Genomic DNA, 26,325 nt, shown 5'->3' with positions numbered 1-26,325 from the left:
TCAAGATTCAACTGTGTCGTAGCACATATTAGTACTTCCTCCTTATGGCTGAATGAGACCCCATTATGGCTGGGCATGGTGGCTCATGATACCTATAAGACCAGCACTTTGGGAAGCCGAGGCAGGTGGATCGCTTGAGCCCAGGAGTTTCAGACCAGCCTAGGCAACATGACAAAACCTGTCTCTACAAAAAATATAAAAATTAGCCAAGCAGTGGCCGGGCACGGTGGCTCACGCCTGTAATCCTAGCACTTTGGGAGGCCAAGGTGGGTGGATCACCTGAGGTCAGGAGTTCAAGACCAGCCTGGCCATCATGGTGAAACCCCATCTTAAAAAAAAAAAAAAAAAAATTAGCCAAGCATAATGGTGCATGCCTGTAGACCCAGCTACTTGGGTAGGCTGAGGCGGGAAGATCACTTGAGCCTGGGAGGTCGAGGCTGCAGTGAGCCATGATGGCACTACTACACTCTAGTCTGGATGACACACCTTGCCATGAGAGCATACATGCGTGCATACATATGCGCGTGGGCACGTGCACATCTCCATTGTATGGATATACCACTTTTCTGTATTCATTCATTAATTCATTAGCTAACGGACGTTTTAGTTGTTTGTACTTTTAGGTTTTTTTTGAGGTGAAGTCTCACTTTGTTGCCCAAGCTGGAGTGTAGTGGCAGGATGTCAGCTTACTGCAACCTCTGCCCTCCTGGTTCAAGCAATTCTCCTGCCTCAACCTCCCTAGTAGCTGGGATTACAGGTGCCTGCCACCACGCCTGGCTAATTTTTTTTGTAGTTTTTTAGTAGAGACGGGGTTTCATTGGTTGGCCAGTCTGGGTTTGAACTCCTGACCTCAATGATCCACCCGCCTTGGCCTTCCAAAGTGCTAGGATTACAGGCATGAGCCACCGTGGCCGGCCGAGACGGAGTTTCATTCTTGTTGCTCAGGCTGGAGTGCAGTGGCGCTGTCTCCGCACACAGAAACTTCCACCTCCCAGGTTCAAGCGATTCTCTTGCCTCAGTCTCTTGAGTAGCTGGGATTACAGGCACCATGCCTGGCTAATTTTGTATTTTAAGTAGAGACGGGGTTTCTCCATGTTGGTCAGGCTGATCTTGAACTCCTGCCCTCAGGTGATCCGCCCACCTCGGCCTCCCAAAGTGCTGGGATTACAGGCATGAGGCACAGTGCCCAGCCCTACTTTTAATTATTATGAATAGTGCTGCTATGAGCATTTCTGCACAAGGATTTGTTTGAACACCTGTTTTCAATTCCCGTGGGTATATACTTTGGAGGTGAATTGCTGGATCACGTTTAACTGTTTGAGGAACTGCCAGACTGTTTTCCATGGTGGCTACACCATTTTGCATTCCCACAGCAAAGTATGAAGGTTCTAATTTCTCCACATCCTCACTCTCACTTGTCATTTTCAGTTATTTTTAAGCCATCCTAGTGGGTGTGAAGCAGTGTTTCATTGTGGTTTGATTTGCATTTCCCTGATGAACACTGATGTGGAGCATTTATTGGCCATTTGGATATCTTCTTTGAACCTCATCTCCTCCTTTTTGAATAGTTGTATTGATGTCTAATTTATATGCCATGAAATATATACAGCATTTGTAGGGTGAGATCTGCACATCACCAACCTTAATGTGGGGCACTGACAGCCGGACTGTCCCCTGTCCACTTATGGGTTTCCCCTAAGCAGCCATGTTGATACCACACCCTCCATATACCTCATAACGTAGGTAGATAATCCCGGCCAGTGCAGGGATTTCATTATGGGTTGGAAAATTAGGCTTTTTAAAATTGTAGCATCTAATTATCGGTGGGCATTCTTCTGTAAGCAAGCAAGAACTGGAGCCATGTGTTCCCCTGAAATACAGTTCCCCTTGGGAAGGCAGGATTGATGCCAAGTTCTCAGAGTGAGGGGCTGGCTTAAAATCAGCATCATATGGTGACAGATGGTTTATTTTTCTGGATCTCAGTTTTTTGAGAACACTTAAGCACTCATGGGTAGTGTGGATTCATTGTGCATCAGCCGATGACAGTCACTGTTCTTTCTGATGCTCCAGTTGTTTGATCAGGTTTGGCATCTATGTCCTTTTAACATATTTCCATCATTCTTTGGGCACTTCTTCCTTTGTAATGTAACAAGTGTTTCAGGCTCAGCTGGGACTTTCCCTATATAGTTCCATCCCTGTACAGTCCTAGGAGTCCTGGTTCCTATGATCAGGGAAAAAGATGATACTCTGGGCTCTGAATGTCTCCTGTCCTCTCCCCTCCCTCCTTTCTCTGGAAGCTGCAGGATGCTTTGGGAAGGGAACAGACAAGTCCAGGACTGGGTTGGATTCATACAGCTTGTGGACTTCTGGACAGCCCCTTCTACTCTCTGATAATTATTTTTCTCATCTGTGAAATGGGGATTGAAGTAACTGAAAACGGCCCCAATAATATATACATCCTAATTCTGGAGCCTGGAAGTGTTACCTTATTGGGAAAAAGGGTATTTGTAATTGTGACTTAGGATCTTGAAATGGGATTATCTTGAATTATTTGGTGGGCTCTACATGTAAATTAACATGAATCATAAGCGAGAGGCAGAGGAGAAAATAACATAGACAGGCCAGGCGCGGTGGCTCACGCCTGTAATCCCAGCACTTTGGGAGGCTGGGGCGGGTGGATCACGAGGTCCAGAGATCAAGACCATCCTGGTCAACATGGTGAAACCCAGTCTCTACTAAAAATACAAAAAATTAGCTGGGCATGGTGGCACGTGCCTGTAATCCCAACTACTCAGGAGGCTGAGGCAGGATAATTGCCTGAACCCAGGCGGCGGAGGTTGCGGTGAGCCGAGATCGTGCCATTGCACTCCAGCCTGGGTAACAAGAGCGAAACTCCGTCTCCAAAAAAAAAAAAAAAGAAAAGAAAATAACATAGACTACATGGTGCAAACAATAGAAGTTTATTTCTCACAGTTTTGGAAGGAGAAGTCTAAAATCAAGGGGCAGGCAAAGTAGGTTTTATTCTGAGGACTGTCCTCTTGCTAGGTTGGGGGAAGCTGGGATGGAGCTCTTTGGCATTTTTTCTTTTCTTCTTTTCGTTTTCTTTGTTTCTTTTTTTTGAGACAGAGGTTTTTCTTTTTTTCTTTTTTTTAATCTGGATGGGTGCCATTGAAGAGCCAGAGTTTTGCTCTTGTTGCCCAGGCTGGAGTGCACTGTGATCTTGGCTCACTGCGACTTCCGCCTCCCGGGTTCAAGTGATTCTCTTGCCTCAGCCTCCCGAGCAGTTGGTATTACAGGTGCCCACCACCACACCTGGCTCATTTTTATATTTTTAGTAGAGGCAGGGTTTCACCATGTTGGCCAGGCTGGTCTTATTCCTGACCTTAGGCAGTCCAACTGCCTCGGCCTCCTAAAGGCATTTTTTCTTATGGGGCATTAATCCCATTATGGGGGCCCCACTATCAGGACATCATCTAACCCTAATTATAACCCAAATATAATCACAATGGGGATTAGGGCTCCAACACATGAATTTTAGGGGTACAATTCAGTCCATAGCAACAATGCACGGAAGACAGGCAATACGAAGTGAGAACAGAGATATTTGAAGATGTTAGCTTTCAAAATTGGAGTGGATGCAGTGACAAGCCCAGAAAATCTTGGAGCCACTGGAACTGGAAGAAGCAAGGAAGGATCCTCTCCTGGCCTTCAGGACTTTGAGAGAATAAATTTTTGTTTTAACCCACCGAGTTTGTGGTAATATGTACAAAATCCACAGGAAACTAACAGAGGAATCATAGTGATTCCAAAGAGCAATTGAGAAGATCTAGTTGGACACCCATCTTTTGTTCTCCGTCCTGCTTCCACGCATTCCCTAACTGGAACCCTTGAAATGGGAATCAGATCATGCCACGTTCTGCTAAAACCTTCTGTTGGCTCCTCATTACAGTTAAAAAAACACCCAGCCAAAAGCCACATACGGTATTGCCCACTGTAGCAGCTGTGTTAATAACAGCCCAGGCAGGAGGGAGAATGCAGTCAAGAGAAGATGTAAGCAAACTGAAGGTTATTCATATAATGAGACTCTACACAACAAGGGGAGGGGACGAACTAAGGTCAAACATGGCCTCACACATGTGCATGGAGAAGTAAAACCCCATGTGTTTTTTTTTTTAAACTTAAATCTTTATTTTTATTATTATTTTTAAAGACGGGGTTTCACCATATTGATCAGGCTGGTCTCGAACTCCTGACCTCAGGCGATCCGCCTGCCTTAGCCTCCCAAAGTGCTGGGATTACAGGCATTAGCCACCACGTCTGGCAATCCCATGTGTTTCATGGATAGGCAAAGCTTGTCTGTGAAGTTAGGGTGGCAGCTACAAGGGACATGGGCTTCTGGGAGCTATAGACGTCCTGTTCTTTGCTATCACAGTGGGTTACCTGAGGTGCTCCCTGCATTTATCTCTACATATCATAAGCCTCCACCAAAAAGTTAAAAAGTTCACAGAGACAGAAAGTAGATTAGTGGTTGTCAGGGGCTGGTTGGAGAACTGTGGAGTGAGTGCTAATGGTTACTGAGGATTCTTTTTGGAGTAATGAAAATGACTTGGAAATAGATAGAGGTGGTAGTTGCACAACATTGTGAATGTATGAAATGCCACTGAATGTACACTTTAAACTGGTTAAAATAAATTTGATGTTGTGTGAATTTTTTTTGTTTTGTTTTTTTTTGAGACGGAGTTTCGCTCTTGTTACCCAGGCTGGAGTGCTATGGCGCGATCTCGGCTCACCGCAACCTCCGCCTCCTGGGTTCAAGCAATTCTCCTGCCTCAGCCTCCTGAGTAGCTGGGATTACAGGCAGGCGCCACCACGCCCAGCTAATTTTTGTATTTTTAGTAGAGACGGGGTTTCACCATGTTGACCAGGATGGTCTCGATCTCTTGACCTCGTGATCCACCCGCCTCGGCCTCCCAAAGTGCTGGGATTACAGGCGTGAGCCACCAAGCCCGGCCTTATTTTTATTTATTTTATTTCTTATTTTTTTTTGAGACAGAGTCTAGCTCTGTCGCCAGCCTGCATCTCAGCTCACTGCAACCTCTGCCTCCCAGGTTCAAGCAATTCTCCTGCCTCAGCTTTCTAAGTAGCTGGGACTACAGACTCTCGCCACCATGCCCAGCTAATTTTTATATTTTAGTAGAGATGGGGTTTCACTATGTTGGCCAGGATGGTCTTAATCTCTTGACCTCCTGATCCACCTGCCTCGGCCTCCTAAAGTGTTGGGATTATAGGTATGAGCCACCATGCCCAGCTATTTTATCTTCTGGCCCTGTTACTGTTGTCTGCTCTAGAGGCCAGGGCAGGTGTGGGTTACTCTCCAGTGATGTGGGGGACCAGTAGCTCCCAAGTAGCTGGGACCGGGACCAAGGACTATGGAAAGTGCTCACCAAATATATATATATTTTTTTGAGACAGTTTCGCTCTTGTTGCCCAGGCTGGAGTGCAGTGGTGCCATCTCAGCTCACTGCAACCTGTGAATCCTAGGTTCAAGCGATTCTCCTGTTCAGCCTCCCGAGAAGTTGGGATTATAGGCACATGTAATCAGACTCCACTAATTTTCATATTTTTAGTAGAGACCGGGTTTCATCATATTGGTCAGGCTGGTCTCGAACTCCTGACCTCAGGTGATCCGCCTGCCTCGGCTTCCCACAGTGCTGGAATTACAGGCGTGAGCCACCGTGCCCAGCCACCCCAATTATTCCTAAATGATGCCCACACTTTGCCCTTTGCATGCCAGCTTCAACTTTTTTTTTTTTTTAAAGAGACAGGGTCTCGCTTTCCCGCCCCAGGCAGGAGTGCAGAGGCGCGATCATAGCGGACTACAGTCAACCCCTGAGCCTCGATCTTCCTGCGTCAGCCTCTGCCACCAACTGCCCCCATTATCAGAGGAAGGAAGCGAGGGTCGGGGCTAGGGCCTAGTCAGGGTGGTGGGCTGGAGGGGGCGGGCCGGCTCGCGAGGCGTGGCGCCAGAAGGGGCAGGCTGGGCGTGGAGGCGGTGACTATGCCGCGGAGGGGGCGGGCCCGGATTTGGGGGGCAGCGCGCCAGGGCTGGAACAAAGGCAGGGGCGGGGACAAAGCCCCGCGGCCCCAAGTCCCCGTCAGGAACAAAGGCCACACCCGGCCCAGCGGCGGACGTGCCCGTGCAGCCGCCACGTGCGGGCACCTGGGAGAGGAACCTGGGGAGTCTGTGACCCGTTACGCTCACGCCCCGCCCGGCTCGCCGCCTTTACCTGTGTGCACCTCGGGAGTGGCGAGTGGGTTTCATGGTTGTTCGCGCCAGTCCTCCCGGCCTCCAAACATTCTCCAGATGCTGCCACCTGCCCCCCACCCAGCCGTTGTCACCTGGCCCGGAGGCCGGACACTAGGGACCCTGCACTGGGGGCTGAATTCCCCAGCCCCCCACCTCCCGCTCCCCAGGACCCGCCTCAAGGTTTTCAACGCGCTGATAGTCCCCAGGCGGTTTCGCCTCTACCTACAGACCCTGCTTCTCCCCTTAGGATCCCTCTCCTCCAGATCCTGCGTCCCTCAGACGGTTCTCCCATAAACCCTCCTTCCCTGCTCAGACAGGATTCTCCCCACACAGACACTGTTTCCCTCCTCAGACGGGGTTCTACTCCCCACACAGACCCTGCTTCCCTCAGACAGGATTCCCCCCACAAAGGCCTGCTTCCTTCCCTCCTTGGGACTCTCCACTGTTGAGGCTGTTTTCCCACCTGGAAAAGGGTGAAAGTCAGGGTAGCTGCTGACCAAAACATGCAGAGAAGCCTGGTGTGGGGGCTGGGTGGGATTTCACCCTCATTGCTCTGTAGCCTCTTGTGATGTACATTTTTGGGTGGGGGGGAACCGGGCGTAGTGGCTTACACCTGTAATATCAGCACTTTGGGAGGCCTAAGCGAGTGGATCACCTGAGGTCGTAAGTTCGACAGCAGCCTGGCCAACATGGTGAAACCCCGTCTCTACTAAAAATGCAAAAATTAGCCGGGCGTGGTAGTGAGCGCCTGTAATCCTAGCTATTCGGAAGGCTGAGGAAGGAGAATCGCCTGAACCCGGGAGGCGGAGGCTGCCGTGAGCCAAGATCGCGCCACCGCACTCCAGCCTAGGCGACAGAGCAAAACAAAAGCATTTTTCTCGATCTGTTACCGAGGCTGGCGTGCAGTGGCACAGTCCCAGCTCACTGCGCCTCGGCCCCCCGGGCTAAATGGAGCCTCCGACTCGCCTCTCAAAGTGGTGGGATTACAGGGATGAGCCATGGCGCCCAGCCGTGATCCAGATTTGATTTGCAAGTTTCTGTGTTTCTCATCATGATTATTTTATTCTTTTTTTTTTCCCCTCACCTCCTCCCCACTCTCTGTGTTTCTCAAGTTTAACCATAACGTGGCTAAATTCCAAAAGTCAGCGTCTGCGCTCACACGGGGGCTGCCTCCCTCCTCGCAGGATGGAGACTCTCCTCCCCTCTGCGCTGGGCGCAGCCCCGCACTCGATCCTGGCCCCGCCCACTTCCCCCTCGGCCCCGCCCCGTATCCCGAACTCTCAGCGACGCCGAGGCTGGAGAAGACTACGCGGGGCGAAGAGACGCTGGTTGAGGGGTTGGTACGGACTGCCCATGCGCTTGGGCGCTCAGCGACCCGCCTCGGTGTGGTCTGGAGGTGGAGCCGAGAGGGGACTCTCACTCCATAAAGGTGCGCACGCCCCGCTGGCGGATTACAGTGCGGCAGTGACGTCACAATGCCCCGCCCCGCTCCCATCGGAGCCCCGCCGAGGACCCGGAGTGGGCGCGTGCGTACTGGGGGCTTTTCCCTGCATCGACGTCCTGGGCCCCGCCCCCGGGCGTGCGGCGCCCCGTGCGCGTGCGCGGCGGCGTCGGCGCCAGTTATTTCTGTCCCGCCCCTCGGTCGCGGCTCTTTCTGCGAGCAGCGCGCGGGCGAGCGGTTGTGCTTGTGGCGCGTGGTGTGGATTTCGGCGGTGGCTGGGGAAGCAGCGCGGGCGGCGCATTCGGAAAGTGAGCAAGCAGCAGCTGGCCGTGTCGTAACAGCGTTCTGCGCGCGGTGGGCAGCAGCCCAGGAGGCGCGTGGCGGCGATCGGCCTCGCGGCGGCGGCGGCAGCGGCGGCGGCGGCCCAGCAGTTGGCGGCGAGCGCGTCTGCGCCTGCGCGGCGGGCCCCGCGCCCCTCCTCCCCCCCGGGCGCCCCCGGCGGCGTGTGAATGGCGGCCTCGGCGGCGGCGGCCTCGGCAGCAGCGGCCTCGGCCGCCTCTGGCAGCCCGGGCCCGGGCGAGGGCTCCGCTGGCGGCGAAAAGCGCAGCACCGCCTCTTCGGCCGCAGCCTCGGCGTCGGCCTCGGCCGCGGCGTCGTCGCCTGCGGGGGGCGGCGCCGAGGCGCTGGAGCTGTTGGAGCACTGCGGCGTGTGCAGAGAGCGCCTGCGACCCGAGAGGGAGCCCCGCCTGCTGCCTTGTTTGCACTCGGCCTGTAGTGCCTGCCTAGGCCCCGCGGCGCCCGCCTCCGCCAACAGTTCGGGGGACGGCGGGGCGGCAGGAGACGGCGCAGGTAAGTACGAGGTGGTCAGGGCTCCGACCACCCCTCCCCCACTCTCTGCCTTTGATTCCGACTGGGTGCAAAGATGAGGATGCCACCTGGGCAAGATGATGGGGACTCGGACAGGGCGCGGGGAGTACTTTGTGGGTTCTGCATAGGAACGTGGGTCTGGGCTGGCCGCTGAAATGGGACATTTGACTTAAGTTGTAGAAAAAAAGGCTGAGGGAGGGGAGGGGCTGGCTCGCTGGGGGATAATGGTCGGGGCCCCCCAGCAGGGGGATGTGGCGGGCCATAGCCTGGGTGGGAACTTGTAACAGTCTCCCACATCCCTGCCTCTCGAAGTGGTGGACTGTCCCGTGTGCAAGCAACAGTGCTTCTCCAAAGACATCGTGGAGAATTATTTCATGCGTGATAGCGGCAGCAAGACTGCCACCGACGCCCAGGATGCGAACCAGGTGCGTCCTACCTCAGCATCCACAAGGATGAGCTTATGGGGAGGGGACATGCGGCCAGGAGGAGCTTGGCACCAGCTCCAGGCTCTTACCTCCCTTTTCCCAAGGCTCTGGGTGGGCTGCCTAGGCTGGGTCCAGGGACTAATCTTGATCTCGGGTTGTGTTTCCTGAAATGAAAATGTGGACCTATCAGGTTGTCTTGCTTTCTCTTACCTTGTCTTTTGTCTGGCAGTGCTGCACTAGCTGTGAGGATAATGCCCCAGCCACCAGCTACTGTGTGGAGTGCTCGGAGCCTCTGTGTGAGACCTGTGTAGAGGCACACCAGCGGGTGAAGTACACCAAGGACCACACTGTGCGCTCTACTGGTACGTGAGGCTGAGGGGGCTATTGAAATTGCTCTCCAGTGTGCCCTCAGCTGCTTTGATAATGTTGGTTGCATCTGGTGGATGGGTTCTAGAGTTCTCTAGGAGGTGCCATCTGAAGGGCCTGGGGGCAGAACTACAAAAGCAGGAAAACTGGGGTTGTGGTGTGTAGTCTTTGGGGTGTAGGTGGGAGGGAACAGGAATGGGAGACGGGAGATCTTACTGTGCTGCAGGGGGGGTACAAAGGGGTTAAGGATGCTTATCAGGGACTTCTCAGTCCTGGTGGTGAAGGTCCCAGCACGTGCAAACAGGGAAAGGCATGGTGTGAAGCGCTTACTGGGTTAGTGGTTCCCTGGCACACATCTGGTATCAGACACTGCTAGGGAAAGTGAGGCTTTGTGGTTCTGTGGACTGTAAGTGACGATGATTTCTGGAAGTGTTTTAGGTTTGATTTGGCGTTTCCAGCTTTTTGTAGACATACATAGCTTTGATTTGGAAAGGAACCTGAGAGTCTTTTGACTCTAGCCCAGTTTTTGGCCCAGATTTCTTCCATGAGTGGCTTTTTGCTAGCCATACTGTGATTCTTCCCATCCCAGAGGATAGCATTGGTGGAAGATGGTGAGAAGATGGTGGCTGTGGGGCCTGAGGAGCCAGGAGGCATAGGCAGGGACTGCATGGTGTCCTAGATTCCAGATGTTCCAGGCAAGGGATGGTGCAGGAGTGGGTGGCATTGGGGAAGTCTTTTTGCCCAGTGAGCTCTGGGGATGCTACCTATTTTGGATTTGGTTGGTATGTTGGGACCAGTGTGCTTGATCAGTTTTCTAATGGGGAAACAGCTTTTGGAGGTTACTAATGTGTTGGTCTTTGAGTGGGATTATTCTGAGCACCAAGATCCTGCTCGAGAGGGATGTGCGACCACCATTCTGAGGGTTCTGGTTTGACATTTGCAAGGTTTTCTCTGGGCCCTTCGTTTGTAAGAGACCCTGGTGTGTCTGGGCTTGGTGGCTCACCCCTGTAATCTCAGCATTTTGGGAGGCCGAGGTCAAGAGATCGAGACCATCCTGGCCAACATGGTGAAACCCCGTGTCTGCTAAAAAATGTAAAAATTTGCTGAGCATGGTGGCACGCATCTGTAGTCCCAGTTAGCTACTCGGGAGGCTGAGGCAGGAGAACTGCTTGAACCCAGGAGGCAGAGGTTACAGTGAGCCGAGATTGCACCACTGCATTACAGCCTGGTGCCTGGTGACAGAGCAAGACTGTGTCTTCCCCCCAAAAAAAAAAAAAAAAAAAGTGAGAGACCCTGGTGTTCTTTTGTCAGGGAAGAGGGAGGAGGTTAACCCTGAAAGGAAAGGAAAAAAGTCCAGGGTGGTTTATAGGCAGAATTCTGAGTATGTCTACTTGGGAGAAGTTTTTAGTAGAGAGGGCAACAGTGTGAGGAAGGTGGGAGCAGCCCTCTTTTTCCAGAGGTTGTTACCCTTACCCTAACATCGTTGTCACCTTCAGAAACTAGAAGAAAGGGATGTATTTCTCAGCAATGTTGGGGCAGAGGATTCTTGGAGCAAGGAGTTGGGCCTGCAGGCCTGTGTTCTTCCTTGGCCACACCCTCTACATCTTCCCAGTAGATGGCCCAGTGTCACAGAACAGGCAGGAAATGTGTCCCAAGCTCAGTCTGCTTCCTGAGTTGGGGGTGGTGAAGGGCAAGGTCCATCTTTATCATTCTCACTTCCCAGGGCCAGCCAAGTCTCGGGATGGTGAACGTACCGTCTATTGCAACGTACACAAGCATGAACCCCTTGTGCTGTTTTGTGAGAGTTGTGATACTCTCACTTGCCGAGACTGCCAGCTGAATGCCCACAAGGACCACCAGTGAGTCCCAAGGCATAGAGGGTGGGTGGGTGCCACCCATTCCCTAGTTCAGTGTTCAGGAACACATCTGTCTGCTCTCAGATACCAGTTCTTAGAGGATGCAGTGAGGAACCAGCGTAAGCTCCTGGCCTCACTGGTGAAGCGCCTTGGGGACAAACATGCCACATTGCAGAAGAGCACCAAGGAGGTTCGCAGCTCGTAAGTGTCAGTTCTGGGGCTGTGGGAATGGCCCAGAGCAGCAAGACTTTTCCTGGCCTGACCTGCTCTGTTCCCTAGGATCCGCCAGGTGTCTGACGTACAGAAGCGTGTGCAAGTGGATGTCAAGATGGCCATCCTTCAGATCATGAAGGAGCTGAATAAGCGGGGCCGTGTGTTGGTCAACGATGCCCAGGTAAGCCTTGTGCCAGCGAGAGGGTCCCTCAGCCCCCTCTGCTGATGCATGATGCTGTCCAGGACGAGGAGCCTTCCTAGTGCTGTCTGCCTTCTCTGCTTACCTCTTACACCTTTCCGTCTGCAGAAAGTGACTGAGGGGCAGCAGGAGCGCCTGGAACGGCAGCACTGGACCATGACCAAGATCCAGAAGCACCAGGAGCACATCCTGCGCTTTGCCTCTTGGGCGCTGGAGAGCGACAACAACACGGCCCTCCTGCTGTCTAAGAAGTTGGTGCGTGCCGGGGGCTCCTGGCCGGCGGGTCCCAGTGCCGCGCGTCCCTGTTGGTGGTCGGTGTGCTCATTCTCCCCTGCCTGTCTTTCCCAACCAGATCTACTTCCAGCTGCACCGGGCCCTCAAGATGATTGTGGATCCTGTGGAGCCACACGGCGAGATGAAGTTTCAGTGGGACCTCAATGCCTGGACCAAGAGTGCTGAGGCCTTCGGTGGGTCCCAGCTCTACCTTGCTCTACCTTGTTAACGCCCCACGTGCTGCACCTACTTCTGTTTCTCTCTTTGTGCAGGCAAGATTGTGGCAGAGCGTCCTGGCACTAACTCGACAGGCCCTGCACCCATGGCCCCTCCAAGAGCCCCAGGGCCGCTGAGCAAGCAGGGCTCTGGCAGCAGCCAGGTGAACAGGAGAGAGGACCCAGGGAGGGCTGGGCAGGGAATGGGGTTCAGTAGGGTAGTAGGGTTCCTGTTCCACTGAGGCAGAGGGCTCTGCTTTGTTCACAGCCTATGGAGGTGCAGGAAGGCTATGGTTTTGGGTCAGGTGAGTGGGTCTGCCTGGTGGTTGGGGAAGGGCCTCAGTGCTGTTTGTACCCCAACCTGCCAGTCTTTCTCCATTTTTCTAAGCAGATGATCCCTACTCAAGTGCAGAGCCCCATGTATCAGGTGTGAAACGGTGAGCATGGCAGTTCCCCTGGGGTGGAGAATGGATGGGTGGAGGTAGATGGAGGGTGAAGTTGTGCTTATGCCAGGTTTCTGCACTTACAGGTCCCGCTCAGGTGAGGGCGAGGTGAGCGGCCTTATGCGCAAGGTCCCACGAGTGAGCCTTGAGCGCCTGGACCTCGACCTCACTGCCGACAGCCAGCCACCCGTCTTCAAGGTCTTCCCAGGCAGTACCACTGAGGACTACAACCTTATCGTTATTGAACGGGGCGCTGCTGCTGCAGCTGCCGGCCAGCCAGGGACTGTGCCTGCAGGAACCCCTGGTGCCCCACCCCTGGCTGGCATGGCCATTGTCAAGGTATGCCTGTCCCAAAGAACTGTACCTGTAGAATGAAGCCTGTAGTCCAGGTCTGGATGCTATTGAACACCTTATCACCATCTTGCAGGAGGAGGAGACGGAGGCTGCCATTGGAGCCCCTCCTGCTGCCGCTGAGGGCCCTGAGACCAAACCTGTGCTTATGGCTCTTGCCGAGGGTCCTGGTACTGAGGGTCCTCGCCTGGCCTCACCCAGTGGCAGCACCAGCTCAGGGCTGGAGGTGGTGGCTCCTGAAGGTACCTCAGCTCCAGGTGGTGGTCCGGGAACCCTGGATGACAGTGCCACCATTTGCCGTGTCTGCCAGAAGGCAGGTGATCTGGTCATATGCAACCAGTGTGAGTTTTGTTTCCACCTGGACTGCCACCTGCCTGCCCTGCAGGATGTTCCAGGGTAAGTGTGAGGCCGGCTGGGCTCTAGTCTGGTGTGTGCTCTCTGGACAGGATCATGTGCATACCCTTATCTTAACCCCAGGGAGGAGTGGAGCTGCTCACTCTGCCATGTGCTCCCTGACCTGAAGGAGGAGGATGGCAGCCTCAGCCTGGATGGTGCAGACAGCACTGGCGTGGTGGCCAAGCTCTCGCCAGTCAACCAGCGGGTGAGGGCTGGGGTTACTTAGGTGGGGTTGCCCCAGAAAGGCTTTATAGGTGCTGCCCAGAGCTGTGACATCCCTTATACTGTCTGTAGAAATGTGAGCGTGTCCTGCTGGCCCTGTTCTGTCATGAGCCCTGCCGCCCCCTGCATCAGCTGGCTACTGACTCCACCTTCTCCCTGGTGAGTCCTAGAAATGGAGAGGGGAAGCAGGTGGTGCCTGGCAGGTCTCACCCTCAACCTGTGCATGCATGTGTGATCTCTGCCTGCAGGACCAGCCTGGTGGCACCCTGGATCTGACCCTGATCCGTGCCCGTCTCCAGGAGAAGTTGTCACCTCCCTACAGCTCCCCACAGGAGTTTGCCCAGGATGTGGGCCGCATGTTCAAGCAATTCAACAAGTTAACTGAGGTGAGCCGGTGGAATGGAGGTGCTGTGGGCAGGGGGAGATGTGAAGGAGAGAACTAGGACCCACTCATCTAGTGCGTTCCTGCTTGGCCTAGGACAAGGCAGACGTGCAGTCCATCATCGGCCTGCAGCGCTTCTTCGAGACGCGCATGAACGAGGCCTTCGGCGACACCAAGTTCTCTGCTGTGCTGGTGGAGCCCCCTCCGATGAGCCTGCCTGGTGCTGGCCTGAGCTCCCAGGAGCTGTCTGGTGGCCCTGGTGATGGCCCCTGAGGCTACAGCCCCCATTGCCAGCCCAGCTTGGCTCTCTCCTCTGTCCTGTCACCCTATCCCCACTCCCCTGGTGGCCTGACTCCCACTCCTTGGTGGCCCCATCCCCCGGTTCCTCACGATATGGTTTTTACTTCTGTGGATTTAATAAAAACTTCACCAGTTCCTCAGGCCTTGGCTGGTTGGGGGGCTTTGGTCCTGGGGCCTGGTTTATTGACTGTATCTACTAATCAGCTTTATGAAGCACTGGTGGCCCTGGTGGGGGTGGTCTTGGCCCCAGCCTACCTGAACCCCCATCTGTATGGATGTCTAGGGAGTGGGGAAGAGTGTGCCTCCTGGCCCTTTCTGGCTGTGGGGAGGGTCACACACAGCAAAGGTTATACACACTAGAGGCTATGGGGTACTCTGGGATAACGGCTAGGTGTGGGCCGACCTGCAGCCCTGTGTAGACTTAGCCCCTGGTGTGGCACAGCCGCTCTACTGAGTGGTTGCTAAGCTTTGGTGCTATAGCCGTTTGTCGTCCTCGGATGGTACCATAGTGAACTGACACCTTCCAGATGTGGTTTTGTTCCTGTCCCTCTTTGCTAAGGCCACTTAACATCATGCATCCCTGATGTATGTAGTTGAGCCCTGCGAATCCCAAGGCTGCCCCCTTGCATCTTGGTTGGTTTGGACTGCCGTCATATCACTGGACCAAAATAGTTTTGGGCACTACAGCCTGGAAGATGGGAGGCCTGGACTCTAGAGATCCTCTCAGGCCGTTTGGGGTGTCCACTATCTTGGGAGAGGTGACAGCAGGACCCACAGCTCACCGTAAGCTCTGAACCCCTGAAAATCTCAGGCAGACTTTGCTTGTCCACCCCTGCCCCAAACCCCAACCCCTTAGCTTTATGCCAAATGCCTCTTGACCTGTCCTCCCAGGGACCCCAGCCAAAAGTCACATGGGCTTAGAGACTAGTGTCCAATCTCCTTTATTACAGAGGAGTTATGGTAAAAGATCCTGGGCATCCACTGGTCATCTTGGGAGTGGCAGGGGGAATTCAGTCTCTCCTCAGGTTCTTAAGCCGCTCCTCCAGGTCTGCATCAGCATCAGCTAGGGCTGAGGCTGTGGCCTCGGCTTTTTTCCCACCAGCAGCCACACTGAGGGAGCCCCCAGTTGAGGGAAGGTCTGCAGAGAAAGCGGGGGTTAGAGCAGGGGGATTCAGGCTGAGTGGGAAATGTGGTGGAGGGAAGTAATGCAGGGAGAGGGAGGGCTTGGGGCTGTGGCTGGGCACTGGGTGGGAAATGGGGCCCAGGAGTTGGAGAACTCACTTGACAGCTCATCTGTCAGGCTAAGTCCCAGCTCATCCAGGACCTGGGACACAACAGCATCACTAGGGAAGAGATGTAACTCAGTGAGGGCTAAGCAGTATTCCATGAGGGCCAGACAAACATCTTTACCCTCCCAGTTTTTCTCCGTACCTCTCCTCTTCGTCTTCCTCATCACCCATGGCATCATCAATGGCATCATTCATCATCTCCTCTTTCATATCCATGATCTCTGCCTGCCGCTCAAACTCCATCATGATCTTCTGGATCTGGGGCAATTTCAGCTGGAAGTGGGAGGAGTGTGAGTGTGGTCCCTAGGGGTCAGTGGGAGTGGGAAGGGGGACTGGGAAAAGCGCACCTGTCTGTTCATGGTGCCCATGGCCTTGGTGACACCCTTCATGGCTTGTGCCATTGAGTTGTTAGACTTGAGTGTCTGGATCTTGAGGGACACAGCCTGGATGTTGGCCCGCATCAATACGAACTTGCGCACATAGCGCCGGGTGCGCACCAAGTCTTTCGCCATGATGCGAACAGCATCCTGCAGAGCAGACGAGGGTATCAAGGACACAGGAATGGGATTATACTATACTTCTTGACACCCCATTATTTGGTGGTTGCTCCTCACCATTTGCAATTCCACCATTCTCACTGAAGTCTCCAGACTGTGGCTAACCCAATGGTTCCTGGTCCCTTCCTCCTGACCTAACTGCCTCTTGGGTCACCAACTCCCTGGGCTCCTTTGTTAAGGTCCTCCTCACTTCTCTTGATCTGTAAAGGGTAAAAGAAAGGCCCCAGGCTCACTCCTTAGGGGTCCTTTTGCCTCCATGTTTTAAGTCATTCCTCTGACTTAAAACAGCCATTCCTCAATTTTTATTCCCAGCCTAGACAAAGAATCTGTTGCTTCCTCCACCTAATACAAACCCGTACCTCAAACTATCCAGAACCACATACAAGCCACTCTGAGGCTCAGCTTTTGATTTCCTCTTCAAACATATTGCTTGCCCATCCCAGTAAATGGTATTTTCTCTGCCTGTTCAGGCCAAACTCCTCACCCATCAAAGACTCTTCTTTCTTCATGCTCTCCCTACTGGTTCTGGCTATCTTACCAGCCTCTTGGCTATAGCTTATCCTTTTTTTTCTTTTTTCTTTTTCCCTGAGATGGAGTCTTGCTCTGTTGCCTAGGCTGGAGTGCAGTGGCACAATGTTGGCTCACTGCGACCTCTGCCTCCCGGGTTCAAGCGATTCTCCTGCCTCAGCGTCTTGAGTAGCTGGTTTTATGGGTATGCACTACTACGCCTGGCTAATTTTTGGTAGAGCAAGGTATCACCATGTTGGCCAGGCTGTTCTCGAATTTCTGAAGTCAGGTGATCAGCCCGCTTCAGCCTCCCAAAGTGCTCAGATTACAGGTGTGAGCCACCTCACCCACAACCTTAATCCCTAAGCTTTCAACTCAGCTCACACTGTGGCCCACAATTCTGAATTGTCTGGCCCATGCCCAACTCTGAAGCTCACCTGTCATCTCCCATTTTGCCGAGGCCGTCTTTTTACATTTGCTCTGTCTGCTTGACACATTCCTTTCCCAGATCTGTAGGCTCACTCTCATCACTGAAGCCTTAGTTCTTACACCAATTCCTTGTAGGCAGCCTTCCAGACCTCCAAACTAGGGTAGCCCTGCTGACCTTACACTGCACTCGTTTTGCTGAAAGCACCTGTGTTTGGGTGTCTGGTCTGTTTTGTTCACTGCCGTTACAGCCGTGCCTGACTGACAGCAACTTGCCCCTGACCATCCACACTCACCATCTGGCCTTGCTTGGCCATCTTCTTAATGTCTGCAATGATTTTCTTCTCCTGGGTCTCCAGCTTCTGTCGCTCGCGGTCCAGCTCCCGCATGGCACGGTTCAGGGCCCTCTGGTTCTGCCGCAGTAACTCCTCTGGTGTCTTCCGGCGCCCGAACAACAGGTCCATGGTGGCAGGAGCCCACTGGCAGGCCTGAGACACATGTGAGGCCCAGTTGTAGGGAAAGGGGCCCGGAAGGAGGGCAAATAGCAGAAGAGGGTCACGGGAACTTTGCCAAATGGGAAGGGGCTAATGGAGACTGGGGGCACGAATAAGGGGCCAAAAGGGAGCAGTTGAGAACGCTGGGACTGTCCCGGGGACACAAAGGCGGACAGGTAGAGCTGAAAATTATCCATCATGTGCTGACCCAAGACCCTCCTTCATTGCCATGCTCCCACAGAAGTTAAGGCTTGCAAGTTCAGCTTCCCTCTCTAGCCCCATGGGTGAGGCCCTGGAGTCCTTGACAGACTGAGAGCGGAGGGCGACGCCACTCGGCGCACTGGTGTTTTTGGGACCCTGAGCACCGAGGACAGGGCAATTGTGGGAGTACCCTAAGTACCAACAGGTGAATGTGGGGCTGTGAAGCTATGGACAAGGCATTAGGACGTGAATGACCCTGAATGTTGAGGGAGACGGTTGGGGGCGCTGGGGCACCCAGCACACCGAGGGTGGGATGATGGAGGCTGGGTCGCAGTATACACCGAGGACGGAGAGTCAGTGGGCCCGGCACCGAGGCAAGGCGGTGTTAGAGACCTCGATGAAGACGGGTCCCAGGGAGAAGGGAGGCACCAGACACCCGGGCGAGTAGAAGGCCTCGCTCGCTGCCGCCCGCACGCCCGCCCGCCCGCCCGGGATTCACGGTCCAGCAGGGGCCACTCACCGGAGTTGGGACGGGGACCCGCTTCCGCTTCCGGGTCACGCTTCTTTCTCTCGGAGCCGCCGCTTACCCCTGAACTAAGGCCCCTCTGTTCTGTCGCCTCCGCCGCCGTTTCCGGATTAAACGACGTGACGTAACACGCCTCGCCCGCACCCGGAAGGCTGGGAGGCTTCCAGAGCGCGCGTGCGCACTCGCCCTGGACAGGGCCGGTGTCCGAGCGCATGCGCAGCAGCTCCCGTTTCCTCCGCGCCTCGGAAGGTGTGTCACGTTCGACTCCCGCCCGAGCGACCCGAGCCTGTACCAGCTTGGGCGCTCAGGCGAAGGTGGTGCACCTTTGGGCGATTGCCACACAATCTCCACCTGAGGAGCCAGCTTATCCGTAAGACCCTGACTTCTGCCTGAGGTTTCAGATAGAAGGAGGCTTTTCCTCCTCGGCGGGCCCAACCATACAAGAAAGGGGCAAAGCTAGAGATGGCTTGTCCCTTCCACTGTGCTGGCCTCTTGGCCAGGAAGCCGCTTCTCACCCTACAGTGGGCTTCATCCCAGCCAACCCGAGGCTCACGCCTGGTATCCCCACCAACTCCAGAGCTGCCCCAGGCACTGAGAAGTCTGTTGTAGGGTGCTCCAGTGCTACCTGTTACCACACGTTCCACCACCCCAGCTTTGCAGGCCCCAGTGGACCCCAGCTGCCCCTCCCACCCCATAGAAGTAAGAAGCAGAGGCCATGCAGTAACATTCCCCTTTAATAGCCTGGTGGGACCTCCAGAGGTGGAGGGGTGGGTTGCCTGGGCCCAGCTCTCCAGGCCCCTTGCCCACCCACTCCACAGCCCAGAGTGGGGGCTGAACAAACACCCAGCAGGGGGGCTAGACAAGCCAATTCATTTCCCATTGCTGAGTGGGTCGGGGGAGGCAGCGCCGACCTTAATCACATGGTGGTTAAAAAAAAAAAACTAAGGGCAGGTAGCAGGAAGGGGGGAGGCAAGGCCAAGGCAGGGAATTCCCCCACCGGCTGCCCCCCAACCCCCTGCCGATGGCCCCCAATAAATATTTGCAGGGGACGCCAGGGCTTGTGGCCGTGGCGGGGGTGGGTATGCGCCAACCCTATTTCAGGCAGCGCTCGAAGTAGGTGGAGCCGATGTAGCCACCTCGCATGGAACGCTGCACGTTCTGCTCAAACAGCCGCCGGTTGTTCTGCAGGACCTCTGCGGCCTCCTTGTTCAGTGGGTCCTCGGGGTTGGGCTCCTGTGGCCAGTACAGGTGGGGTCAACAGGCCAGGGAGGCAGAAGACCAATCTCCCCAGACCCAACCACCTATTCCTACTCACCAAGAAGAGATACTGCAGGCCATAAATTATGGAGTTTATCGTAAGGACTGGCTTCCAGTCCTCTCTGTGGACAGAGAGCATCGTGAGTGGGAGGCTGCCATAGGCCCCTCTGGTATTGGTCAGGTCAGATCCAGGGCATAGGAGAGTGAGGATGTGAGAGACTGGGAGGGAGGGTGTGGAGCAGGCCAGGCCAGGGAGAAAACCAAGGTCCGTCCATGAGGAAGATGACTGGGAAATGAGGAAACCACAGACAACAAAGGGGTGGGAAGGCACAGAGACAGATGTAGTGCCCAGAAGACGATGAGGGGGTCTGACAGGCAGGGCTGTGGAAGGCAGTGGAGGGCCAGTGCCCTCACCTGAGGATGTTGAGGCAGACGTTGCCTTCGAGGTCAATGTTGGGATGATAGACCATTGTCTCACACTTCACCTTGGGGGGATCATGCGGGTAACCCTGGCCCACCTGGCTCCAGGAAAAGAAAGGGGAGATGGATTGGTGCCTGGAAGAGCCTCAGCTGCTGCCTCCTCAGTCCAGGGAACCATCCCTGCCCACCTGGGACTCACCTTAAAACTGAACACAAACTTCCCACTCTTGTAGAAGCCCTAGGAGGGAAAGGGGGAGAAGAAGATTTTAGGGTTCCATCCTGTGGGGCCTGACAGGACACGTCTCCCTCCTCTCAGTGGGGACACTCCTGATCTGCTCCTGGAAATCCGGCCATATGCACCCTCACCTCATCAGGACAGATGACCAGCTTGAAGTTGAGGAGGTCGTCTGGATCTGAGAAGCTGATATCACACGTCTTGGGCAGGTTCAGCTCGTTTATGTCTGGGTTTGGGTAGCAGAGAATGGGGAAAGAAAGAGGGAGGGGAAAAAGAGAGAGAGGGGGACAGCAGGATACTTATGGCAGGTGTTGTTAGCAAAGCCCCCATGGCCTCCTCCTGGACCCCCAAGCCTCTGTCCTGGGCTGTGCTCCACACCTCCAGCCCTCTCCCTTCTCCCGTTTGGCTCTTGTGGATACACAGCATACCCCAAACATGCATGTTCAGTTGTGTCTGCGTGTCCCAACTCCTGGCCCAGGGTAAACACCCAATTTTCTGCATCCATAGCTCCCAAATGCTCCCACTCCAAACATCCTCTGACCACCCTGAATCCCAGGCTCCCCATCCAAGATGTTCCTACCTGTCCACCCAAAGTCAAGGAGCCTGCCTACTCTCACCAACCCTCAGTCCTCACTGTCCTTCCTCTTCTCTCTCAGACCCAGCTTCCCATCTGACCCCCACACTCTCCCGTCCCCAAACCCTCATCACCCTTGCCCACTCCCTCTGACTCCGAGGTTCACAGCACAATAGGCTAAATTTCTCCTCACCCCTGTCTCCAATCCCTGGTAGTCACTAACCTTCTCTCCTCCACCTGTCACCCCGTACCCCAAATTGCTGTGACTCTGAGGCCCATGAGTCTCGGGTCCTCCAACCTACTCCACCCGTCTGACTCTTGAGATTCCCAGAGACCCCAACAGAATACACTAAATCCTCTCCCACTCATATCCCCAACCCCTGACTTCTACTATCCCTCTCTTCTCCTCCTGTCATCCCAAACCCAAGTTCCCGTCTAGCCCCCAGACTCTGGAGTCCCCAGCTCCTCCACTCCGCTGCCTGACTCTGAGATTCCGAGTCCCTCATACCATCACCAGGCCTTCCTAACATCCTAAACCACCACATACCGGGCCCCCATCTCTGACCCCCTCCCCGTGACCGCGTGACCCCAACCCTCAAGACCTGACCTCCGACCCGCTACACCAGGGGCCCTCCACCTCTGACCCTCGGCGACCGCACGATCCCTCCCGATCACCCAGCCTCAGGCCCTGACCTCCGACCTCTGGCCCCAGCCCCATCCCCTGACCCCCTACCCTTCTGGATCCGCAGCTGCGCCGCCGACGCCTTCTTGCTGCTGCCCTTGGTGCCGCCTGCCGACTCCTCCTCCTTCTTCTGCTGCTTCAGCGAGAACAGCTTGATCATCCTGCCGCCGCCGCCGCCGCCGCCGCCGCCGCCGCCGCGGGGCCCGGGACCCCGGCCACCCGGCCCCCCGCCGCCGCCCGCGTCGCCTCTGCTCCTCGGACCCGCCGCTGCGGCCTCCGCGGCTCTCGCCACCCGCCCGGCCTGCCGCGCCGCTCGGCTCCGCTCCGCGCCCACCGCGCGGCCCGCCTCGGCTCCCGTAGTCCGGCTCCGGCCTGGCCTGGAGTCTCGGGCTCGAACGGCAGCGCTCGGCCAAACTCGGCTGTTCTCGGGCCCGCCCGGCCCCGCCCCTATCGCCCCCGGCTGCGCCTTGCTTGCCCTCGCCCGCTCTGGTCTCAGGCCCCGCTGCAGCTGCGGACTCGGGTTTCCCGGGACCGCGCAGTTCGGCCGCTCAGCTGATCCGTCCGCGAGGGGGCTGCGGCTCGGGGTGGGAGGAGGACGCGGCAGCCGCGGTGAGCGGGGCTGAGCACTGGAGGATCGGCTTCCGCGGCAGCAGCGGCTTTAGCGCGGAGGTCGGCGACGGCCTCGGGCGCCCCGCCGCTTCGGATATTTCCGCCGCCTGTCCGCTCTGGCTCTTCCCTCCCGGCCTGCGTTGTGCGCCTGCGCAGCCGCCGCAAACTCGAGTTGCTCAGCGATGGAGTTTGGGGTTCGGCCTCCTTCGGCTGGACTCGGGTATTTCCGTTCTTGGAGATGACGCTTCGGCTGCCCGGCGGGTCACTTCCGGCGACTCTAGCGAGGTCGGGCAGGAAGTGGGGTTGGCCGCCATCTTTGAGTGGGGCAGACGTGGGGTGTTTTGCTAGCGGTCACTTCATCCTGTGTTGTGGTTGTGCAGAGCGCGGCTCGGGTGGGTCAGAGCCTTTGACCCCATAGGTCACAGACAAAGGCAGGGTGGTCGCAGCGAGACCCTGAGTGAGACTAGAGGCGTTTCCCAGAGGGTGCGAGGTCGAGCACCTTGATTGTCCCATCGCAAACCCAAAGATCCCTGTTGCTGGAGGTTCTGATTGAGGTAAACTAACAAAACGTGTCTTGTACCAGATGGTGGTAAGCACTCTGGAGGGTTAAGGCGGTGTAGAGGAAGCCCTGCCGGGGTGGACACTTGGGGAACGCGATGTGGGGGCGGAGCCGGGCCGCTCTGGGAGTGGGCCCCCACTTCCAGCGGAGACGCACTGCGGCCTCGCCGCTTCCCCCACTATCTGAAAAAGGGGATCGAGGCGGGGAGTCACCTTCCCATCCAATCACAGCTCAGTGTGTCTGGGAGGGCGGGAGGAAACCGAACGCTGCGGGTTAGCGACTTCCGGCCGTCCGCGCGGAAACCATCGTGCCCGGGAGCGCTTGGTGTGGTGGCACTTGCCTGCGGAGGGGCCCAGGCGACACCCCTCTGATGCTGCAGATCCTCGCCCAGGAGTGGCCTCTGGCCAAGGCTGCGTTGTCTGCTTTCCCTGAGGCCACACCTTCAGTCTTGTGGGTTAGGATGACTTGAAGCAGCAGGGGAAAGTCCGGCTGCACTCCTGGAAGAAGCTCGGACCACAAGCCTCGAGTCTCAGTTCCTTGAAATGTCCAGGGCCAAGGCTAGCCTGATACCTAGGCAGAGTGAGACTGACTGGGGTTTAAGGCTCAGGCTGGACCCTGCTGCACACAGACTCCCTTCTTTGAAACTGCTTTTCACCCTGTGTTACCTGCACCCACGTCACCCACTGGAGGGGTGTGTGTGTGGAGGGGGGTTGCTGTGTGAAGGACCTGGCCAATGGGACGAAAGGGGAAGATGGCTAGGCCAAAATAGGCACTGACACTGGGTCCTGGAGACGCTGTCCTGAAGCCTGCAGTATGCTGAACCTGCGCTTTCAGCATCTGTCCCCTTTTTTTTTTTTTTTTTTGAGACGGAGTTTCGCTCTTGTTACCCAGGCTGGAGTGCAATGGCGCGATCTCGGCCCACCGCAACCTCCGCCTCCTGGGTTCAGGCAATTCTGCCTCAGCCTCCTAAGTAGCTGGGATTACAGGCACGCACCACCACGCCCAGCTAGTTTTTTGTTTTGTTTTGTTTTTGTTTTTGTTTTTGTTTTTTTGAGACGGAGTTTCGCTCTTGTTGCCCAGGCTGGAGGGCAATGGCACGATCTTGGCTCACCGCAACCTCCGCCTCCTGGGTTCAGGCAATTCTCCTGCCTCAGCCTCCTGAGTAGCTGGGATTACAGGCACACGCCACCATGCCCAGCTAATTTTTAGTATTTTTAGTAGAGACAGGGTTTCACCATGTAGACCAGGATGGTCTCTATCTCTTGACCTCGTGATCCACCCGCCTCGGCCTCCCAAAGTGCTGGGATTACAGGCTTGAGCCACCGCGCCCGGCCCAGCTAGTTTTTTGTATTTTTAGTAGAGACGGGGTTTCACCATGTTGACCAGGATGGTCTCTATCTCTCGACCTCGTGATCCACCCGCCTCAGCCTCCCAAAGTGCTGGGATTACAGGCTTGAGCCACCGCGCCCGGCAGCATCTGTCCACTTTGACCTAAGCTGCTGAATCCACTTGTGACTGAAACCTTCCAATGTGCATGGGGCCAGGGCGGGAGAAGCCTTCCACTCTAGTGATGGGAATGATTACCACAGGTCAGGGAAAGTGGCCCACAGCCTGCAGCCTTTGCTTCTCAGACTGGCTGGGGTTCCATCTGCAGCGTCCCACACCCTCATCGCCTGCTGGTTGTAAAACACAAGAACAGGGGAGTCCTGAAAAATCTGAATTTCCAGGTAAAATCTTCCAGTTTTTAAACCTAGGAAATAGTTTCCTAGGTGTAAAAGAGTTTTGCAAAGACATCCTAAGGCAGAATCTAGATTACCGGTTATCAGTTTGCTCCTGCTGGATCACATGATCTTGGTTGGCTAGGGAGAATCTGGCCTGTCTGGGTCCTCTCCTGGGGGTTTGCTTGGCCCATGGCCAGAGGGTAGCCAGGACAAGGTGGGGAGAGGAGCATGAAGGTTGGAAGAATCGCAGTTTTGTTTTTTTGTTTTTTTGTTTTTTTTTGTTTTTGAAACGGAGTTTCGCTCTTGTTACCCAGGCTGGAGTGCAATGGCGCGATCTCGGCTCACCGCAACCTCCATCTCCTGGGTTCAAGCAATTCTCCTGCCTCAGCCTCCCGAGCAGCTGGGACTACAGGCGTGCGCCACCATGCCCAGCTAATTTTTGTATTTTTAGTAGAGACGGGTTTTCACCATGTTGACCAGGATGGTCTCGATCTCTCGACCTCATGATCCACCCGCCTTGGCCTCCCAAAGTGCTGGGATTATAGGTGTGAGCCACCGCGCCCGGCCTGGAAGCATCACAGTTTAGGCACAGTACCACCCACAAACCTGGGGGTTGGCAGATCCAAGTGGGATCCTGGGCCCCCAGCTGTAAGAAGTGCTGTGATCCCACTGCTTCCCTTTGTTCCTGTAGTTCTAAGGGTGTGATGTTGAATGTCCCCATGGGTACAACTCTTCAGGGACTGCTCCCACCGATGGTAGAAAGCCTTGGCTGCTCATGACCACTGCAAGGAGTAGAGAGCGGCTAGGGTGAGGGTAACTGGAATGCTGAGCTGGGGTGGGAGAGGCAGTATCACAGAATCATCAACGCCGACTTGGAGCACGGAGGACTGGTGGTCTTGGGAGGCTGGTTACCGCCCTGAGGATTGAGTGTTCTCTCAACTCTTGGAGGCCCCGGTCTTAGTATCAAGGGAAGATTCTCTGGGATGACAAGGGCTGGGCTCCAGTCCTGCCCACCTAGGCATCACTGTGCAGGGCAGAGATCTTGCAAACGCCCCTCTTCACCTGCAGTTCTGTTAGGGGCAGACTGGAACGGGTTGGGAAGGGAGAAAAAAAAATAGGGCAGCAGCACCTCTTCCTCCTGGCAACAGCAGGTCCTCCCAGGAGCAGTAGTTTTTTATGTACCTCCCAGAACCAGGCTCACTGGGCCCCTTCGAGTCACCCACACCAGTGCCCCCTCTTCACGAGTCTTCTAGGCCTATGGGGCACCCTTCTGAGACCAGAGACCTCCAGACCAGCCGAGCAGTACTCCCTTACAACTCTGGATCCTAGGCCCACAGGGTGTCCCTGCCAGCTAAGAGACGCCAGGACCAGCTCAGCAGTGCCCCCTTCTCAGGGGCCTGAGTTCCAGCTCCACTGGAAACTCACTGGAGCTTCTAAGTTGCAGTGCTTCCCTTTGTTCCTCTAGTCCTAAGGGTCTAGCTGCTTCCTCCAGGAACCTTCCCGCTTCTAAGACAGACTGACAACCTTTTCAGTCTCCCGTCTGTCACCTAACACCTAGTTAGCAGCTCTGTTAAAAACATCTGCTGTGTTCTCCTGACTGGACCCTGATCAATCCGGCACAGCACCATGCTACACACATATGGACTCTTGGTGGATGCTCACAGAGAACATTTCTTCCTCTCTGTGTTTGGGAAACCGAGGTTCATTGCCCAGGGAGAGCTGAGGCCGGACTGCCCAGGGCAATTCTGCCCCACCTGCTACTGGCCAATTGCCTCAGTGTAAACCAGAAGCTTGGTACAAGGGCCATCCCACAGTGGGGTTGGTGATGCTAGGAGCTACCTCTGGGTGGGTGAAGGCGGGTGTTGTGGAGGGAAACCCTCACAGGAACCACGTGGTTGCAGAGGGAGCACACCAGCCCAACACTGGGGGGGGTTGGAGGGTGGGCAGTATAGTTGGGGGTGCGCAATGAAGGACCGCACAGTTGAGGAGTCACTGAGTGGGTGGATACCCGG

At 55.5% G+C, this 26,325-nt stretch overlaps 3 protein-coding genes across 5 annotated transcripts; 1 reads left to right on the top strand and 2 right to left on the bottom strand.

Annotated features, from left to right (window-relative positions):
- Positions 1 to 8,164: 8,164 nt before the first annotated feature.
- Positions 8,165 to 14,448, top strand: TRIM28 (tripartite motif containing 28). The gene is made up of 17 exons (XM_010332375.3): positions 8,165 to 8,597; positions 8,928 to 9,040; positions 9,270 to 9,402; positions 11,130 to 11,265; positions 11,347 to 11,463; positions 11,542 to 11,656; positions 11,783 to 11,929; positions 12,027 to 12,141; positions 12,220 to 12,326; positions 12,431 to 12,467; positions 12,554 to 12,599; positions 12,692 to 12,944; positions 13,033 to 13,352; positions 13,434 to 13,557; positions 13,647 to 13,733; positions 13,823 to 13,960; positions 14,053 to 14,448. The coding sequence occupies exons 1-17, from the start codon at positions 8,258 to 8,260 to the stop codon at positions 14,227 to 14,229; spliced, it is 2,505 nt and encodes an 834-aa protein (XP_010330677.2). The 5' UTR covers positions 8,165 to 8,257; the 3' UTR covers positions 14,230 to 14,448.
- A 733-nt stretch (positions 14,449 to 15,181) lies between these two features.
- CHMP2A (charged multivesicular body protein 2A) lies at positions 15,182 to 18,897 on the bottom strand. Of its 3 annotated transcripts, none has more exons than XM_074385757.1 (6): positions 18,124 to 18,897; positions 17,332 to 17,523; positions 15,893 to 16,072; positions 15,688 to 15,818; positions 15,538 to 15,599; positions 15,182 to 15,394 (listed from the first exon to the last, which is right to left on the bottom strand). In XM_074385757.1, the coding sequence occupies exons 2-6, from the start codon at positions 17,497 to 17,499 to the stop codon at positions 15,267 to 15,269; spliced, it is 669 nt and encodes a 222-aa protein (XP_074241858.1). In that variant the 5' UTR covers positions 17,500 to 17,523; positions 18,124 to 18,897; the 3' UTR covers positions 15,182 to 15,266. The 3 variants fall into 3 exon arrangements, with proteins under 3 accessions (XP_074241858.1, XP_003944488.1, XP_010330678.1); XM_003944439.4 differs by having other exon boundaries at positions 18,251 to 18,897; XM_010332376.3 differs by lacking the exon at positions 18,124 to 18,897 and adding an exon at positions 18,034 to 18,123.
- A 75-nt stretch (positions 18,898 to 18,972) lies between these two features.
- On the bottom strand, positions 18,973 to 22,139 carry UBE2M (ubiquitin conjugating enzyme E2 M). Its single transcript, XM_039466383.2, has 6 exons — positions 21,476 to 22,139; positions 20,300 to 20,394; positions 20,133 to 20,171; positions 19,928 to 20,031; positions 19,572 to 19,635; positions 18,973 to 19,489 (listed from the first exon to the last, which is right to left on the bottom strand). The coding sequence occupies exons 1-6, from the start codon at positions 21,582 to 21,584 to the stop codon at positions 19,349 to 19,351; spliced, it is 552 nt and encodes a 183-aa protein (XP_039322317.1). The 5' UTR covers positions 21,585 to 22,139; the 3' UTR covers positions 18,973 to 19,348.
- Positions 22,140 to 26,325: the final 4,186 nt, after the last annotated feature.

This window comes from Saimiri boliviensis, chromosome 14 (genome assembly GCF_048565385.1).
Source record: "Saimiri boliviensis isolate mSaiBol1 chromosome 14, mSaiBol1.pri, whole genome shotgun sequence".
NCBI classification, from domain to species: domain Eukaryota; kingdom Metazoa; phylum Chordata; class Mammalia; order Primates; family Cebidae; genus Saimiri; species Saimiri boliviensis.
Note: the sequence above shows the minus strand (reverse complement) of the source record. Positions and strands in the feature narration are given on the sequence as shown.

What these genes read in the sequence shown, in the direction of transcription:
- TRIM28 (XM_010332375.3), top strand. Translation starts at nt 8,258, where the DNA reads ATGGCGGCCTCGGCGGCGGCGGCCTCGGCAGCAGCGGCCTCGGCCGCC. An exon ending in ACCAAGGAGGTTCGCAGCTC is followed by an intron (nt 11,464 to 11,541) that starts GTAAGTGTCAGT and finishes TCTGTTCCCTAG; the next exon opens with GATCCGCCAGGTGTCTGACG. An exon ending in GCCCTGCAGGATGTTCCAGG is followed by an intron (nt 13,353 to 13,433) that starts GTAAGTGTGAGG and finishes TCTTAACCCCAG; the next exon opens with GGAGGAGTGGAGCTGCTCAC.
- CHMP2A (XM_074385757.1), bottom strand. Translation starts at nt 17,499, where the DNA reads ATGGACCTGTTGTTCGGGCGCCGGAAGACACCAGAGGAGTTACTGCGG. An exon ending in TGGGCACCATGAACAGACAG is followed by an intron (nt 15,819 to 15,892) that starts GTGCGCTTTTCC and finishes TCCCACTTCCAG; the next exon opens with CTGAAATTGCCCCAGATCCA. An exon ending in GAGGAAGACGAAGAGGAGAG is followed by an intron (nt 15,600 to 15,687) that starts GTACGGAGAAAA and finishes TCTCTTCCCTAG; the next exon opens with TGATGCTGTTGTGTCCCAGG.
- UBE2M (XM_039466383.2), bottom strand. Translation starts at nt 21,584, where the DNA reads ATGATCAAGCTGTTCTCGCTGAAGCAGCAGAAGAAGGAGGAGGAGTCG. An exon ending in GCAGCTGCGGATCCAGAAGG is followed by an intron (nt 20,395 to 21,475) that starts GTAGGGGGTCAG and finishes ACCCAAACCCAG; the next exon opens with ACATAAACGAGCTGAACCTG. An exon ending in GTCTGCCTCAACATCCTCAG is followed by an intron (nt 19,636 to 19,927) that starts GTGAGGGCACTG and finishes CTCTGTCCACAG; the next exon opens with AGAGGACTGGAAGCCAGTCC.